This window comes from Styela clava, chromosome 14 (genome assembly GCF_964204865.1).
Source record: "Styela clava chromosome 14, kaStyClav1.hap1.2, whole genome shotgun sequence".
Classification (NCBI taxonomy): domain Eukaryota; kingdom Metazoa; phylum Chordata; class Ascidiacea; order Stolidobranchia; family Styelidae; genus Styela; species Styela clava.
This window is the reverse complement of record NC_135263.1, coordinates 6,675,215-6,692,632: the sequence shown is the minus strand read 5'-3', so window position 1 is coordinate 6,692,632 and position 17,418 is coordinate 6,675,215. Positions and strand designations below refer to the sequence as shown.

General features: G+C 36.9%; 2 protein-coding genes across 2 annotated transcripts; both read right to left on the bottom strand.

The window, feature by feature from the left end:
• Positions 1 to 68: 68 nt before the first annotated feature.
• Positions 69 to 11,335, bottom strand: LOC120340509 (cilia- and flagella-associated protein 46-like). The gene is made up of 3 exons (XM_078120283.1): positions 10,388 to 11,335; positions 9,781 to 9,868; positions 69 to 9,356 (listed from the first exon to the last, which is right to left on the bottom strand). The coding sequence occupies exon 3, from the start codon at positions 9,348 to 9,350 to the stop codon at positions 858 to 860; it is 8,493 nt and encodes a 2,830-aa protein (XP_077976409.1). The 5' UTR covers positions 9,351 to 9,356; positions 9,781 to 9,868; positions 10,388 to 11,335; the 3' UTR covers positions 69 to 857.
• A 130-nt stretch (positions 11,336 to 11,465) lies between these two features.
• Positions 11,466 to 16,026, bottom strand: LOC120340512 (WD repeat-containing protein 19-like). The gene has a single exon (XM_039408787.2). It carries the CDS (start codon positions 15,985 to 15,987, stop codon positions 11,944 to 11,946), a length of 4,044 nt encoding a protein of 1,347 aa, XP_039264721.2. The 5' UTR covers positions 15,988 to 16,026; the 3' UTR covers positions 11,466 to 11,943.
• Positions 16,027 to 17,418: the final 1,392 nt, after the last annotated feature.

Genomic DNA, 17,418 nt, shown 5'->3' with positions numbered 1-17,418 from the left:
TTTATAAATATGGTATTAGTTTCAATTTATACTACATTCAGCAATAAGGATTATTATAATACATATGATAAGATATTCAAATTTAATCCTGGTGAGAGGGAAGTTGATGTAATGGCCTAATCATACGGGAAAACTAGCAATTAATCTGATAAAAAATTTCCTAAGTATCTTAACAACATGTACCATATATTATGAAAATATAACTAATAAAAAATATAATATATATTATAAAAAAGCAAAACAAAATATACACAAAAAACTTACAGAATGTGTCAACAACCAAAAACATATCACAATTTTTAAACATCAAGATAATATGTCTGTCGCTGAAAATTCGAAGTGAAACGATAATGCTTAACATTGTGATAAAATACTTCAAGCAGTGTATATACAATTTGTTTCAGAAAATAGTATGGCAATAACATCAATAGAAAACTTTAATCGTACTACTTTTTTATGTCAACTTTGAATATAAAAAAGACAAACTTTGAATTTATGTGACAAATTTACAAAATTGATCTCTTTGAGTGATCATATATTTCAGAAATAAAATAAATTGATTTAATTAATTATGTAATACAACATAAACGTTCAATAAAACACATTTGCCAATTTAGCAATCAGGGTTTCAAGATAAAATTTCGAAGTTTGGTATTTTGATATTCTAACAGCAGGTCGACTTCAATATAATTAGCGCTAATGATAACAATTCCATTTATGATGGAGGAACGTTTAAACGTTTTAAATATTCAGGCCTCAATAAAATTTGTAACTAATAGTTTGCCATCGCTTATGAGCAATATCAGTCAATAATGTTAATTAAAAAATAGAGATAATATAAATAGTGGAAAATAAATTTACACAACCATGACATTTGGAAGGCCAAAGACAATCATGTTACACCAAGAAGCTTGTACACTTTCATCTTGAGCAATCTCTTCCACAGGTTCTCCTTCTGTTTGCACAGGTGACTCAGATATCTCTGGTTCTGGAGTTGGTGGTAGAGGAGACGGGGCTGGAGATTTTCCTTTCTTTGAATCAGGTTTTCCTTTTACAGATTTGGCATTTTTAGTATCACTCCTTTCTTTTCCTGTTGGGGCAGTAGCAGGGGGTTCTGGTGGAACGGGTTTAACCAATGTCGGATTTAGCAATGATCTGACTGCTTTACCAACAACTTGTCCATCTTCCAATATGACACGAGTGATGCATTGTAACTTATTAGCATTATCTTCTAAAGTTGAGTGCCATAAATTCGAGCAGACTGTGTTCACGCCAACGAGGCTAAGCATCATGATAGTGTAAAGTGGTTTCTCTAATGCAAGAAGGGAATCACTTTTGTCAACATCAACTTTGCTTTGGTGTCTAAAGCTTTTACTGGTTTGTGCTTTATCCAAAAGCAAAACCATTTGGCATCCTGATAAATCAAGTGCAGCTACTTTTGAAGGAGGCATATGTGCAAAGAATCTCTCCATTCCATAAAATATGAATGATTCACATCCATTGATTAGATTTTCCCATTGGCCTACACTTGGTACACCAGATGATCCATACCAACCAGACCAAGCCGATGTACAAGAAGTGGAGTAAGTTTGCATCATTTGCTTGAATATTTCCATGGGTTTGTAAGTTTCCGTTTCAGCGGCTTCATCGAGTGGGTCAACCATGTAGAGTACGTAATTAGTGTTTATTGTTGAACATCCAGGTAACACTTCTCGATTTAGTGGGACTACTTTACCACCACCAGCAGGAGTTTTTCTAGTATCTTTTCCTGTTTTAGGTGTTTTGGGATTTCCTTTGGGTGGAGGTTCATTCTTCTTTTTCTCAGCAAGCGCAGCTGCCTCTTCTGGATCTACATGCCAACGATGGTGCGACATTTGTAGTGAAAAATCTCTACACATACAATCAATAAATGGACTTTGGAAACACTTTAATGCTTCTAGTGGTAACCCCATCAAATCTTCATCAATAAGTAACACAATTGATTCCATAGCATTTACATCAGCAGGTTGGCCCTGTTCAATTTGTTCCTTACATTCTTTAGTTAATGGATCAATCAGATTATCTTTGAGCATAGTAGTGAATGAAATCAAATAACGCTCAAGAGAATCCACAATATCTTGAAACTCATCCATGATTCGCATTTCTTCTTCCTCTTGTTCTTCTAAAATTGTGTTTGGCACATTTGCATCTGTATTTTCATTATTACCTACTGATAGTTCTTGTAACATCTTCTCTCGTAATGCAGCTTGGGCTCGCTGATATTCTGACTGCAGCAATAAACTCATCAAATGCATTGTATATTCTTCCATCCTTTCTTTTAATGAATCCAGCACATCAGGATTAACATCTGCTCTCAAGATAACAGACCTTGAATCTGAAGCTGATTGAGATTGCTTTTCTTTTGATTTCCCTTTCGCATCACCAGCAGTTGGGTTAGCTTTCGGTTTATCAAGCAATGATGCATACAGATATCTCTTGTCAGGAGAATGTTGCAGAATTACAAAATTGAAATTTGGGGGGAAATCTTTAATTAGGTCCAATGAAGTTGGAAATACATTTAATCTTTTCCATGATGTAAACTGTCGAAGAGACTCTTTCACCCAACCAAACAGAGAACTGACTTTCATGTGAGGCTGTTTTTCTGCCAACCATGTAGCTTGATGAAGAAGTGCAGCAAAATGTGAAGATGCTGGATCTGGCTGAGACCTCAAAAGAAATTCCTTAAAATTCAATGAAGATTTTGCACTTTGATGAAGTGCCAGATATAATGAAGCAGTTGATGGATCAGATTGACCACATATTTCTACAATTTCAAGTGAAGCATCTCTTACTATATGAAGAAATTTATGCTCTAAAGACATCTTAATACTTTGCAGCAATATTTCCATTGCCTGGCAAAGGTATGTTTTTGAGTGCTGTTCACCCTTCATAATTCTTGCAGCATTTTCTGCAAGTTTCTTCCTTTGCTTGTTAGTCAATGTAGAATCCATACTTGATTTGCTTTTTGTACTACCGATTCTTTCAATATCCAACTTTTCTTCAAAATCATGAGATTCTATAGGTTCTTCAAGCTGAATTTCTTCACTACTAATTTCTGCAGTAATATTGAAAGCAAGCACACTCCATATTCCATCAATATCATCTTTCAGGTACAAACCCAAGAGATGCAAAGATCGTCCGATCAAATACAAAGACTTTGCTCGATTTTCGGGTATGTTCACGGAAAACGAAAAAGCACTCATAAACGTTGAAAACATTTTTTGAGGCAAAAGTTCACACATCTCTTTCCATTCCTGTTCCAAACGAGATAAATTTTTTTCAGTGCAGACATATTCATTTACAATGTGTTCAAGTGAACCAGATTTCGCTTGCATTTTTTGTTTAAGTATCTGTTCCTTTGCATTAATATCATACAAATACAGCAAATATTCTGCAAGGCTAAGTAAAGTGTTGCATAATTCTCGAGCAATCGGCAGACTAATACTAGGATTATCATTAATATCGGCAAATCCCGATGATACTTCTGTATATAACTCAGACATTATTTGAGCTGCATGCTCTAGTTTTTCAAGTCCATTAAGAAGAAATGAATGTTGTTCTTCTAATACAGATGTTTTGTTGCATAATTTCAAACAAATGAATGCATGTTTTTGATAAAGTTGAACAGCCTCTCTGATATATCCACATGAAAAGAGAATATTTTCTGCCTCATCTAACTTTGACAAATTAGTGTGTACCTGTCTTTCCATGGGCCCGTCTTTCAGAAGCAAAATATCAAATTTCATAAAAGCTGAATATGATCGAATCATACTTATTATATATGATATTGTGCTCTTTTTGGTTGGCCTCAACATTTTCAGTATTTCCATAGTTTCCACTGCTATTCTTAGCAATTTGCTGGCTTCTTTTCTCTTAGCTGGTGTTACATCAGGATCGAGTACAATGGAGTCTGCCAACATCAAAACCACTTTATACCAGTATTTTTCATCTCCTCCCACATCTTGTGCTTTCTTAAGGAATCTCATACTTTGTCCAAGGTTGGATTCTTGAATTGATAGTTGTGCCATTCCTAGATATATATCACCGATAAGCGTTTGGTCATTTACAGCAATTGCAGCTCTCATTGCTTGATTAAAAAGTTCTCTCGCTCTCTGATGATATCCTAAACCTAAAAGCACCATTCCCTTTTCCATCCATAACAGCCTCATGCAAATCCCTTTAATTTTTCTACCCTGAAGTGTGATAGGCTCCGATCCAGCATGAGACAATTGCGAAGTATTGTCTCCAGCTTCTTTTGCAACCAATGCTTTACCTTTTAATCTTGCTTCTTCATATTGAACTTGTTTTGCATGCTGATCCATAAGTTCACACTCTTGAATAAATGTTGATTGTTCTTCCAATGGCAAGAATACATCACTCAATTTGACTTCCCATTTCTTAGCAATTTCTACAAGGCCAAGATCATAACAGATTTGGATTTTATGCAAGCACATTAAATTGCTCCAACTTTCACTTTCGAATATTCCAAGAATTATAGTATCAGCAAGGCAAAGCACTGGTATTGATAGGTGATTGTATCCTAAAAAGCATAATTCATTCAGTAATTCTTCAAGATAGTGGATTGTTAAAGCTGGCTTAGTGATGGTTTTTGTACTTATCGCTGTGTCACCTTGATTGAATGAAAACGCTCTAATAATGTCCTCTGGGACAATATAATTTGCCCACTCAATTGTGCTATTTGGTAAAGCTTCAAGTGGGCCTTTTTGTTTCTCTTTTGCAGGTGGAGGGTTGCCAGGTTTGTCTTCAATCTTTGGAAGCTGACTTACAAGTGGACCAGCAGCTGCTAATGCAATTTCCCACAGTCTTATGATATAACCAGCAGCCAGTAGGATATATGACTTATGTTTTGATGATCCTCGACCACTAATCGTTGCTAACATCACATGGGTTCTGATCAATACTTCTAGCTGACGTACACTGTTGAGTTCATTAAATTTCAATTCAATATTTGCATTTTCTAGTCCAATAATGACTTCTTTTTCTATAGGAACAATTTCATCCAGATTTTCTTCATTTTTAGCTGATTTGTTTTCTACGCTCTTGGCGGTATCTTTTGTCTCTGGTCGTGATTTTTCATCTATTTTCACACTTCTTTTAGTGTCTCTTGTCTTGGGAGAACCTCTTGATGCAGGAGTTTTAGCAGGTGTCTTTCCTGGTGTTTTTCTCTTTCCTTTTGCAGGTGAAACTTTTTCTTCTTTTGGCAATTCTTCAAACTTCATACTAAACAAAATATCTACTGCCCATTCCAGTATATTTACTGAATCATCAAGTGGGTATTCACTGCAGTAAAGCCACGTAGATAGTTCAGAGAGATAGTCTACTTTTTTCCACAAGTTGACATCAGTATGAAGAGACTCGATCGCTTTTTGATAAGATCCTAATTGTTGAAGTTGCTCGTGTGAAGAGATTGCAACACGATGCCACATGTGAGCAACATACTCTTCCGATTCTTCACGGAACTTCGCTATATCAGCATGAACACTACGGCCAAGTTTTGCTTTGACCATTATCCTGTTTTTGAAAATTGGTAATCTATGTTTTGTACGTGGCATATGTTGAATTGCTTGATCCATACAACTGAGAGCTTCCTCCCATTGGTTTTTGTCTGTATAGGTTTGAAAAAGAACTCCATACATTGCAGCACGCAATGAGTTATGACTATCTTGCTCTGCCGGTAATTTTTCTATCTGTGTGGTCTGCACAGCCTTGCTAGCTGCCTCTTCTTTTTCTTGCATTTCAATGAAAGCCTTCATTTTGGTTGCAGTAGAAGTAACATAGTGAAGAAGATTATTCAATGGTTGACGCAGTAGCTCACGTTCAATAGAAGACGACATAAGTGGTAAACAAGCGTTCCACCACCATGAACAAGCAGACATGACAAGCTTATAATTGCCTGCCAAATCCGCAAATCGAGCACTCGCTTCAAATGCATCCATTGCTTGCCTTCTAGCGTAAGGATTATTAAGGACAGTAGTCATTATACTTTCTCCTAGAATGCATGACACAGAACTTAGCATCTCAAAATCACTTTTTGTACCAGTTTTATCCATTTTTCCCCTTCTACTATTCTTCAAAATGCTGGTTTCAAAAGCAATTCCCTTTTTCGCACATTTAACAACCAGATCATGTTCTTTATTGCAATGCGATAGAAATGCAAGCCGGGACCAAACTTCTAATTCTATACTCGGATCATCCCATTCACAATTCTCAGTTGCTTCTGCTGCTTCATTCAAAGCAGGTACTGTTAATTCCATCATACCGTTTCTATTGAGAGTATGCATCTCAAGCATAATTAATGCCTTTGTCATATCTCTCTGAGATGGGATAAGCTCATTTTCAACTCCCAGACCTGCTCCAATTTGTTGTTGCAGCATTTGCTTAAGAAGAACCCAGGTAGATAGAATTTCTTGCCTCACAGCTGTTGGAACAATATCTTTTTTGGCGCCTCCTCGAGTAACATCTAGTGCATATTCAGTTATTTCCAAAGCTTTTTTCAAATCATCCTGTGACTCTGGTTCTACTACAATGGATGCAGCTCCACTTGCACCTGTTGAAGGTTTATCTTTGCCGGGAGTTTTTTTTCTACTTGGAGGTTTTGAAGAACCAGCATCTGGAGAAGGGTCAGCACTTGGATCCGTTGGAGGTTTTGAAACAAGCCATGGTCGTAATAAACCTTGTGATATCAAGTTACAGACTCTCACCAGCAATACGATCTCACTTGAATGTCCAATCGCCCTAAGACCTGTTAGAGCTGCTTCGAATACTTCAATCAGATGTGAGAGTTGACCATCAGAAATCAAATGCTTATTATAATTCCACAAGTAAGCTGTGCCACTGCATACAATCCACGATTCACGTAACCTCACACCGAGTTCAATTGCTCGCAAAAAGGATCTTGTTGATGAATTACTTAAGAGCTTAATCCATTCAGTATAAGTCATCCAATCAGGGTCAATCTCTGCCATCTTGAAACCAGCACTACTTTTTGGTCTTTGATGAGCATCGGTAGGAAATCTAGGTGCCTGATTCAGCTTAAGACCCTGGCATTGAAGTAGATGAACCAGAGCTTCACCGTTAATAAAATGTACTTCGGCAAGCATTCTCAACAGATCAGTGTCATGTAAATGCGTTCTATCTACTGGATCAGTGGAACTAGTAACAGCTACTTGATTTTGTGTTACAGGAGCAGCATCTGAAGTTGCTTCTTGGGATTTTGGAGCTTCAGCACTAGTTGGAACACTCGACGTGTGAATTTGTTCTGGTGATGATCTCGAGTTTTCCCAACGACCATCATCGTAAAGTAAGCAAAACCTTGCTGCAACACGACAAACGTCCCAGACTTCTTGTCCTCTTGCTACTTTAGCAAGATCACCCCATAACCTGGCACGCTCTCGATCATTTTCATCCCCTAATCGTTTCAGGTGCCCTGCTGCCTTTTTTACACACTTTTGCCACTGAAATGCTGTAGAACCCAAGAGTTGGACAATTGATAAAGTTTTTTGACCAGCGACTTTAACTTCACCTTCACTGTCTAAAACATATTGAAATGCGTCCGGTGCCAATGCAAGACCAGCTTTAACAAGTAATGATCGCTTCATCCTAACACTACCGGAATCAGCACTTTTTCGAGCTTGTTCAATAATGACAGCAGCAGAATCTTCTGGTGTTTCAGGGCTTTGATATAATTGAGTGCTCAATTCAAGTCTTCTGAGCATAGTGTGCAGACGTTGGTGATATAACCCGGATTGGTCCAATTGTAAAGCTTTTCGAATATGACGTAAAGCTGCTTCAACTTGTTCTACATCTTCTTCACATTTTGCCAGTTCTGTATGAACTTGACATCTCAGCTGAATTTCTAATGAAGCAATATCTTCTAACGATTGAGCGACTAGTGTGAGAGGTCTTCTTACATGCTTACGTAAGTTAGTTTGCAAAAGTGGTAAGCAAAGGTTCCATTGAGTGGCACAAGCTGCTTGAACAACATGGGCCTTACCTGATCGAGTTGCATTTTGAATGTTTTGATCCATGCGCTTCACAGCAAAGAGTCGAACATCAACTGATGATTGGGTGTAGACTTCTTCCATATCACCTAAATCTTTGACGATCAAATAGCACTTTAAACATTCAATTTCCAGATCAATTCCAGGATCTGTTTCTATAACGTCAAGAGATTCAATGCATTTTCTTGCAAGTTTCACCTCTCCACAATCTGCACAATATCTTGCTAATTCCAGTAGAAGATTTGGTAGTAGGTCTCTTCCCATTTCACTCATTAGGTCAATTGGAATATCTAAACTTGCTTTTGACATTGTCCGAGAACGCCGTCTTTGAGGACTTACACTTGAAACACGAGAAAGGCTATCCACACTGCTTTCAGTGGCCTGCCCACTTTTCTTTCGACTTCCCGCCAAAGTGGGTGATCCGAGTGACCTTGATCCTGTTTGGTTCACCAGATTAACAAGTGAAGACAGCTCTTTATTCAAGTCTATTTTTTTATCACTTTCATTTGCTTTACTAAGATTTCGTTTCAGTTTTTGCAATTTCAAAAATGCTAAAAACTCTGGTATATTGTTAACGCTTTTAGTGAGTTTATTTTGCTCTACCAATTTATGCTGAATTTGTAATTTAAAAACATCTTTAAATCGAAGTTTGGCATACTTCAATGTAAATTCAGCAGCAGTTTCACTCGCGGCAACAGCTTCTTTTGTTTTTCCTGCATCCACTAAGCTCTCAACAAGAGAAATCATGAGTGTTGCTCTCCAGTCATAATCAGGGTCATCAATTTCATTCAACGCTTTAACAATTTGTTGAAGACTTAGATGCAGTAGGCCTCGATACCCTGGTCTTAAAAATGGTCTTGCCATTTGCCAAAATAAAACAGAGGCATTATAAACGATGAAGTGATATCTGGGTTTGTCTTTGGCAAAACTGATTGCCTTCAGCAGAAAAACAACAGCTGAATCCAGGTCAGAAGATGAGTTGGGTGATTTGCTTGAAAGTAATTGAGCTTTGCAAAGATATGCTCTACATAAAAATTGATCCGTGAGTTGTGTACCTTGGAAATACATTTGGAGAGCACCTTCCGCCACTTTACTTTCATGCAATCTGATCGCAATTTCTGCTGCAATAACATACAAGTCAGCTCCACAAGGACTTGAATCTGCAGTCTGACCACTTTCTTTATTTGCAGCATCCAATAATTTATACGCCTGCAAAAGATGTGTGCGAGAGTCTGCTTCATTTCCAACAGCATTTGAAGCTGCCAAAAGCTGTCTAATATTGGCATCCATATTATCCTGTAAATAAATTTTATAGAAATGAAGTTCTGATCTTTAGTCGTGCATAAATATCACAATAAGTGAATTATGAGAAAATTTTTATATGATGATGAAGTGCAAAGTGTTTCTAACCAAGAAATAGAATTCTGAAATTTTTTTGTTAACACTAAACGATGCTATTTTGCAGTAAAGGATGATGAGTTGGAAGTTTGCTAAGTGACATTCCATCATCATCCATAGGTGATGGAAATTCAAGCGATGAAAATTCTACTGAAAAAACTCCTCTCTCAGAAAGTCCCTTTTATGAATCCCAGTGTGAATGATTATAGATAGGTCATGCATTGTTTTAAATTACTTTTGATTATATTTTTTTGATAAACCACATTTATGAAATGAAATGGGAAATTGATGGATGTAACATAAAAGTTATTTCACCCTTACTTTTTTATTGAAAATTAAGGTTCAACATGTAGCTATATTCGATATATCAGAATATACTGCAGCTAATCCAAAATTGCTTCTTATTGAATCTGTTAAATAAATAATAATTGATTAAACTGGAACACTCGTGAGAGAGAAAAATGGCAGAGGAATCAATTTCAATAGGTACCCAAGCATTATACAATAAAAAATATGGTTATATCTTTAGTTTTCTGGACAAATTATGAATCAGATATTGTTTGAGCATTTCTGAAAACTTTCTAAAGCTTCATATGATTTAATCTATTGAATAATTTCATTATTATAATAAATGAATGACCGAAATATTCACTAAATGGTAACATGTTACTTTTTATTGCTCTGTAATTGTGACGAACTGACCATGCAGTTCTCCCAGTATATTTGTATACTATTCTTCAGGAATTTGATTACAGATTATTATAAGATTTAGCATACAATGATTGCATATTGAGTATGAGTAGAACTGAAAATGGTAACAATTTTTATTAATTTCATTTACAGCATTACAAAATAATTTGATAAAAGCCTACAAATATTTAATAGCCTATAAAGGCTATAATATAAGGTAATATTAATAATTATCGTACCTAGCAAAAAAGTTCCATTGTTCTTGAGTGCTGAGGAGGTAAGAAGACACTTAAAAGCTGATCCAATACAAATTAAACATATACCAGTAACTACCCTTATCAGTATATAGCTATCAGGCAGTATAGTCAACTGCAACCCACAATTCTGCAATTACCAAAATGAGAAGAATAAAATATATTTCATGAACGGCCCTATTCCTTACGGTACTGAAAACAAGCATACAAACGAACACAGAAAAATCAGGAAACTGGGCAAGACACAGAACTTCCAGACTCCTGTACCGGTACTCGATCAGTGATTGTCTCAGACAATCCCAATGAGAAAAGAAAAATAATAAGCATATCTTATCATTGATTTCCAGCACCTATTGAAGTGCTCTAACAAACACAACTCAAGCCAAAAGCAGCTGTTGATGTTTCTACGGACAACCGATACCCGAGCTGAAACAACTCGTGGGTGCCACCTAACCAAAGTGATTACCGTGACTGATATATACTCCCTATTTATATTAGTCAATTATTTTGTCGGGGATATTCAATATATGGATGGAATTTTGAATGTAATTCTCAATCCACTGAGTGCACCGAAAATAACTGCGATTGCAATGCGGGAGTTGACAAGTACGATGTGCGTTTCGTGCTTGCCCAGAGAATTGATTTTAAATGTGCATGTAACAAAATTTCATATATGGTCTATTTACTGCGAACCTGAGTCAGTGTTTGCTGGCACATTTCATTATTATTAGGAACCCACCCAAATGTCTGTTGCCCGCGGAACGCAGGTACGAGTATGACCGCGTTTCTCTACATTTTATTTGATATTTTTCAACTATCTTATGTACATTCAGACACAAAGGACTTGATGACGAACAGAATTAATGCTGATTTATTTCCTATCCCCATCTGCTTTTAAGTTCACAATTTCCACATGCAAATTAACAGGTGTCAGCGATTTCCCTATGTAATAAGCTTCCTTTATGCGGCACAATAATTTCACCTGTGCTTATTTCATACAAATTTATATTAAAAGTCTCTTAGAAACACTGTCCCATATCATTTATCAATACCAGTGGACAACTAGAGGAACATTTTTCTCTTGTTTTTGAAACAGAAAACTATACCATACGAAAATTTTATACAAAAATACAATATGTCAAGTCAATAAGATAAGAGCACCAGTAGGCCTACCCCTAAATACATTCAAAATGATAGCAACATCAAGCATTGATGCTCAGAAGTACCCAGCATTGAATAAATATAAAAATACTGAATTCAGATATATTTGACAACTTAAAAGCACTTTTACTTCAAACCAACAGTGTAACAATTTTACATCACCAGTGCTGCAATTATTTAGGAGAATTATACATATATATATAATTGATACATATTGCTATTCACCCATACACTATATTCAGCAGCTTCATTTTTTTCAATTATAATTCTTATGAATTTCTGTTATATGCACAGTTACACACAACATTCAGTTGTTCCACGATTAGATGGCTACATGAACATTGAATGTTGTGTTCATATTTATTTTAGCCCTGCAATGCCTACTGCTTTTTCAAGTATTTTTCAGTATCTTTTACGCGCACCAAAGTATCAGCGAGAACAGTTTCAGAGCACATGGGACAAGTAGGATCCGAATCCAGAAACTTTTGAAATTCGCTATACAATGCTGGAAAATCACATGACGGGCAAACACACATATCAGTCTTCACAATATGACGACCTGTACCAATGCAATACGGTATTTGACTTTTGCAACTGGGACAGAGAAGCTCTGTTTCAGACAGTGAATAATTACAAAAAGGACAGGGAGCATCTGGTTCTTCTTCATCTTCCCCTTTACCACCAGATTTTCTAACAATTTGTTCTATTTTCCTCTTGTATTTTTCATCAATTTTATTTCGATACTCGGGACGCATAAGCATTGCAGCATAACTGAAACTACTCGCCCGTAGTCCGGATTTGTGACATTCAACAACAGTAGATGTTAAAATAGGAACGATATGGCCAGGAAACTTTGAAATATTTTCTGCGACTCTAATCAACATTCGAGCTGCTTTCAAATGATCACCACGCTTTATATGACTTCTAGCAAGTATATATGAATGCAGGATGAGCAAATTACTTTCCATTTCAGAAGGGATCTTGATGTCACGATCTTTAAGTTCTTTCATCATGCTGAAAAGCAGATCACGAGCGCTAGCGTAGCTTCCAGACTTCTGTTCTTCTTTTGAAATAATAATTGCAGTCTGTGCAGCATCATGGTATCGATCCAGTGACATGTACAACCTGAATAAATGCTTTGGATCCTTGGGAACGCCATCATTTTCACCGACCAAAAATGATATTAATGTTTGTACGATGGATTGATCTTTCGACTTCGAAGCAGTTTCTATCCCCAGTTCTATAGCTTGAGTTTCATCAACAGTGGTAGAAGATAAAGCTGATTTAATAAGGTGTTTTATTGCTTTGTTGTATAATCCAGCAAGATAATAGAATTTACCACTCAAAAAGTAATTTCTCTCGTTTTCAAAATAGACGGCAATACTTTGTAAATCATTTGGTGTCGCATCTGTTCCAATTATTTCAGCATAAATCTCCATTTGTCCATGTTGTTGTGCCATTTGGAAAGCTTCGTCATTACATTTTGATAAAACCAGAAATTGTATCGCTGAAGCATAATCTCCAAGTCTTATAAAAAATCTTGCCACCATACTGGCACCCTCGATAGAACCCGTTTCTTTCACAATCCTAACTGCTTCATCAGGTTTTTGTAAATGATCAAGATAAACTCTGATCTCATTTTCGAAATCTTTAGCATTTCTATATGCAAGAGCAGCTTCTGCAAATTTACCATCCGTCTCTTTAGCCTTTGCATACTGAAGATGAAGCTTGGGGGATGTAACGTTAGGTAACAATTCCCCAACTTTATTCCAGTTTTTGCATCTTATATATACTGCAGTTGCTTTTTCATAGAATTCTGCCTCTTCATATAGTTCAGCTGCTTCTGGGAATTGCCTCATGCTTTCAAGTATTGCAGCACACTCCTTTTTCAGTTGTCGGTTTCCACTCTTTTTTGCTTGTGTTACTCCTCTTCTAATATCTCCTTGCCTTATTGACATACGTGTTATTCCATCAATGCAAATCTCATCATGTTGCTTGTACTCAATTCTACGCGTTAATCCTTTTTCATAATGAGAAAGTGCGCTGGGATAGTTACCGGTGAATTCCAATTGTTGGGCATATTCTTTAGCAATGAAGGGTATTTGTTCTGGATCCAAAGTCTGAGCCAGTTGCATAGCTGTGTCCCAATGCAACAGATCTCGACGCATGTCCAAGGCCGCTGACGGAGTCCCAGAATTCAGTAACAGTTCTTGAGCTAGCTCAAAATCTCCAATGTAAGACGCAAGGGTCCCAGCCAAAAGATTACTGTCCTCAATATCTCTCAATTGCTGTAATGACAAGACCATCCCTGCGTCCTGAACACATCTGTATACACGAACAGCAAGGTCAAGATCTAATGCAGTTATGGCAGCCATTCCCAATCTCAGCCAAAGTTTCTTTTTATTCAATGAAGCACATATAGACCAGGCCTCCCTCCATCGACATAATGAAATAGCGAGAGATAAATTTTTTTGTAAAACATCTGAATCTTCGTCTTTTTCAGTTTCCTCTTCCTTTAGAAACGAATGAGTGTCAAGCAATATTGTGTTTATTTTTCCATTCGTTAGTTGCAACGACAAATTCCCATTGTATAGAAGGAGAGGGTGTTGTGAAAATGGAAGATGTGTTATTCCAACAAGATTCACATGTGGCCCATTCAAGGATTCTCGATGATAAACATAAGTCAATATATTTGTTTCATCATACACTATGAACACTCCTTTATCATAAGGATATCTTTCCCAGACGAGCCCTTGTATATTTGATGGAAAATCAGGAATTTTATGAAGAGCGTCATTAACTGGATTATAGATAAAACCTTGGCCTTGATCATCGACAATAACAAGTCTTGTACCTGAATAATCTTGATGAATAGAGCGAATTCCATTCGCATGGCGAAAGACGTTTACCTGATTCCAATCTTCCATACTGAAAAAATGCAAGCTCCCCATATCAGTGCTATAAATCAAATATTCATTTGTAATGTCACATGAAGTTACTTTTCCAAGATCATCTCGTTCTGGAAACAACTTTGTCTCTCTGTCTTCCATATTTGAAGTTGCATCAAGCATATGTAATTGTACTTTACCTTCAAACATTACAGCAGCATAATCAGAATTGAGATGCATACTTTGAATCGTTCCGAGGTATTCACGGTCTTTCAACCTCTCTGCTCCATCTTCGCCGACAAAGTAAAACCATGCTCGGTTGTTCATACCGGCCGCAATATGATATGGACCACAAGCAATAAATGCAGGCTCAACATCAATGGGAATTTTAATAGGCTTCGCACCATCTACTGGGTTAATAACAGTGACTTCAAGAAGAGATGTAAGATAGGCAATTTTGGTCCCATGCGTGTCTCCAAGCATTGGTAATTTTGTTAAGTAGCAATGCAGGTTTCCTTTGGCCCCAGATACAGCAAGAAGCTGTCCGTCATCCGTCCATTGGATTTCTTTTAAACCCTTCGGTTCATCTTCAATGTTAATAATAGCCGTTATTTCACTCAATTCTCTCAGGTCATGAATTCTAATACTCGAGTCTCCACAAGATGCAGCAGCATTTAATGATTGTGAAATTGTGACACAAGACAAATAATCATGATGATTGCGAACTTGGAAAAGTTCTTGACCAATTTCAGATACGTGCGTCGATATGACGACTAAATATCCATTAGAAAATCCAATCATAATATAACCATCGCCATACCAACGATAAGACTCAATTTTTCCATATCTAGACTGGAATGCAAGTTCAATCGGATTTGATGTATCAGACATATTGTAGAGATACAATGTCTTTCTCCCAACCACAAGACTGACTGTATTTTCTCCTAAATCACTTCTAGTGTTCCCTTTCATTTCAGAAAACTGCATTAAACTCGGGGTATCACGAACATTGAATTGAAAAAGAGTTTTACCCTCTTTATCGCTGATTGTAACAGTGTTGTCAACTCCTCCCAAAGCAAATTTATTTTGATAACTCCATGCACCGCAAACAATTTTCTTGTTATGTTTGCCAAGTATAGGTACTTTGCGACCAACTTTATGATCGTAAAGAATTACATTGCCTTTCGAAGTACCAACAGCCAAACACAAATCTGTTTTCGACCACATCAAATGAGTATGTCCATCTTTGGCTCCGCTATCAATATTGATAACTTTATGTTGATTTGCATCCCATATGAATAATGTGCTGCTTTTTTCACATATTGCAGCCAATGCACCTCCATCATGGTCCCACTCTAGACCAGTGCATGGGCTTGGCAAAACAACCTCTTCTTCTATCTGACCGTGCCTGTCCCATATTCTTATGACGTGATCATGACCAGTTGTTGCCAAGTAATTTCCGAGTTTCTTTTGCCAACGAAAAATAACAGAAGTTTCTGATCCATGAGCCCTATTCAGGCTAAACATTCGCTTCATGTTGAATTTTTTATGTTATTTAACAATGTAAGATTAATATGTTCTGATTGGAGAAAAAACAATTTAGATTAATATAGATAATATTTTTCTTCCAAATACTGGATTGTCTTACTTCTATCTAAAAATATTATGTGCTGAAAAATGAAAGAGATTTTCTTATTTTGTCATGTTTTAATGTACAGTGTGGCACAGTTTTTTCCGATTCCAAGAATAACCCCCACATTAGAAAATATTGATTAGACTATAACAGCTGAACAGTGAGTGCAAACGCCTCCTCTACATGACAGTTTGAGTCTTCCTATCTGCAAACTGGCACTGCGCAATAAATTAAAAGCAAGCGCAATCTTAAACCGTCACCATTAGATTCCTCTGAAAATACTAATGCGATTTATCGAAGGAAAAAAAATTGCCATAGTAATCGGAGTTTTTGGGAAGAGAGAACTTCGGTCATGAGACAGACGACGCATGTTAATTTACGAAATCCCTAATTCTATTCAATACCCAGATGCCACAAACCGAAGCACAATAGCAACAAGTTGCCCACAGGCTCATTCTAAAAATATTGTACATTTTCACTCAACTGCATTCAAGTTTATGTTTTATTAATAATGTAGCTATTTCGGGTCTCGTGTAGTTTCGTACCTAACATACTTCTAGTGAGCGTATCGCAATAATTTTTCGACATATCAACCCTAACCTGACTACGCCATCCAAAAATTACGTCACTGCGACGTCAAAATCACGTCATAGAGCTTGCCAAATACTCGTACGATCGTCCGAAATGGCATCGGCGCCGACGATAAGGAACTGAGTAACGTCAGCGATCTCTCTCCAATCGGGATCGTTGCGACGAAAAAACGAGAGAAATGGCTGTTCGATTTCGGGTTCTCGTATTCGCGTCTTGGATGACAGTTCGCAGGGCTCTTAGTGACGTAGTCGTAGTGACGTAATTTTTGGATGGTGTGGTCAGGTGGGGGTGACACGTGGAAAAATTGTTATGCTATGCCTACTAGAAGTGCGTTAGGTACGAAAGTACATGAGACCATGTATTCTAGCAATTTTTTTCCTATTTCAAATTCCCTTTACATACAGACATATTAGAAGTCAGGAAGTGGTGCTAAGTCACGGTATCTAAAAATACTCATTATTCCGAATGTTTCATAAGACTATGCCATACCGGTATGTATAGGTTGTTGGATTTAGGAGTCAGTATTTGTAGCAGATTTTTGAGACAAACGAAAATATCGTTTCAGTGCTTGCTTACTTGTATACTAATAAATACCTGATGGCAATATGATATATAGCCTGTATAATGGAAAATCTTTGAGACAGAAAATAAAAGTGATAAAAAACATGACAGTATGTGATACCGGTATTTTCAAATCGGGTAATCTTAAGTTCAGAAGCTTGTGAGCATTGTGATAGTTTCCG

What these genes read in the sequence shown, in the direction of transcription:
- LOC120340509 (XM_078120283.1), bottom strand. Translation starts at nt 9,350, where the DNA reads ATGGATGCCAATATTAGACAGCTTTTGGCAGCTTCAAATGCTGTTGGA.
- LOC120340512 (XM_039408787.2), bottom strand. Translation starts at nt 15,987, where the DNA reads ATGAAGCGAATGTTTAGCCTGAATAGGGCTCATGGATCAGAAACTTCT.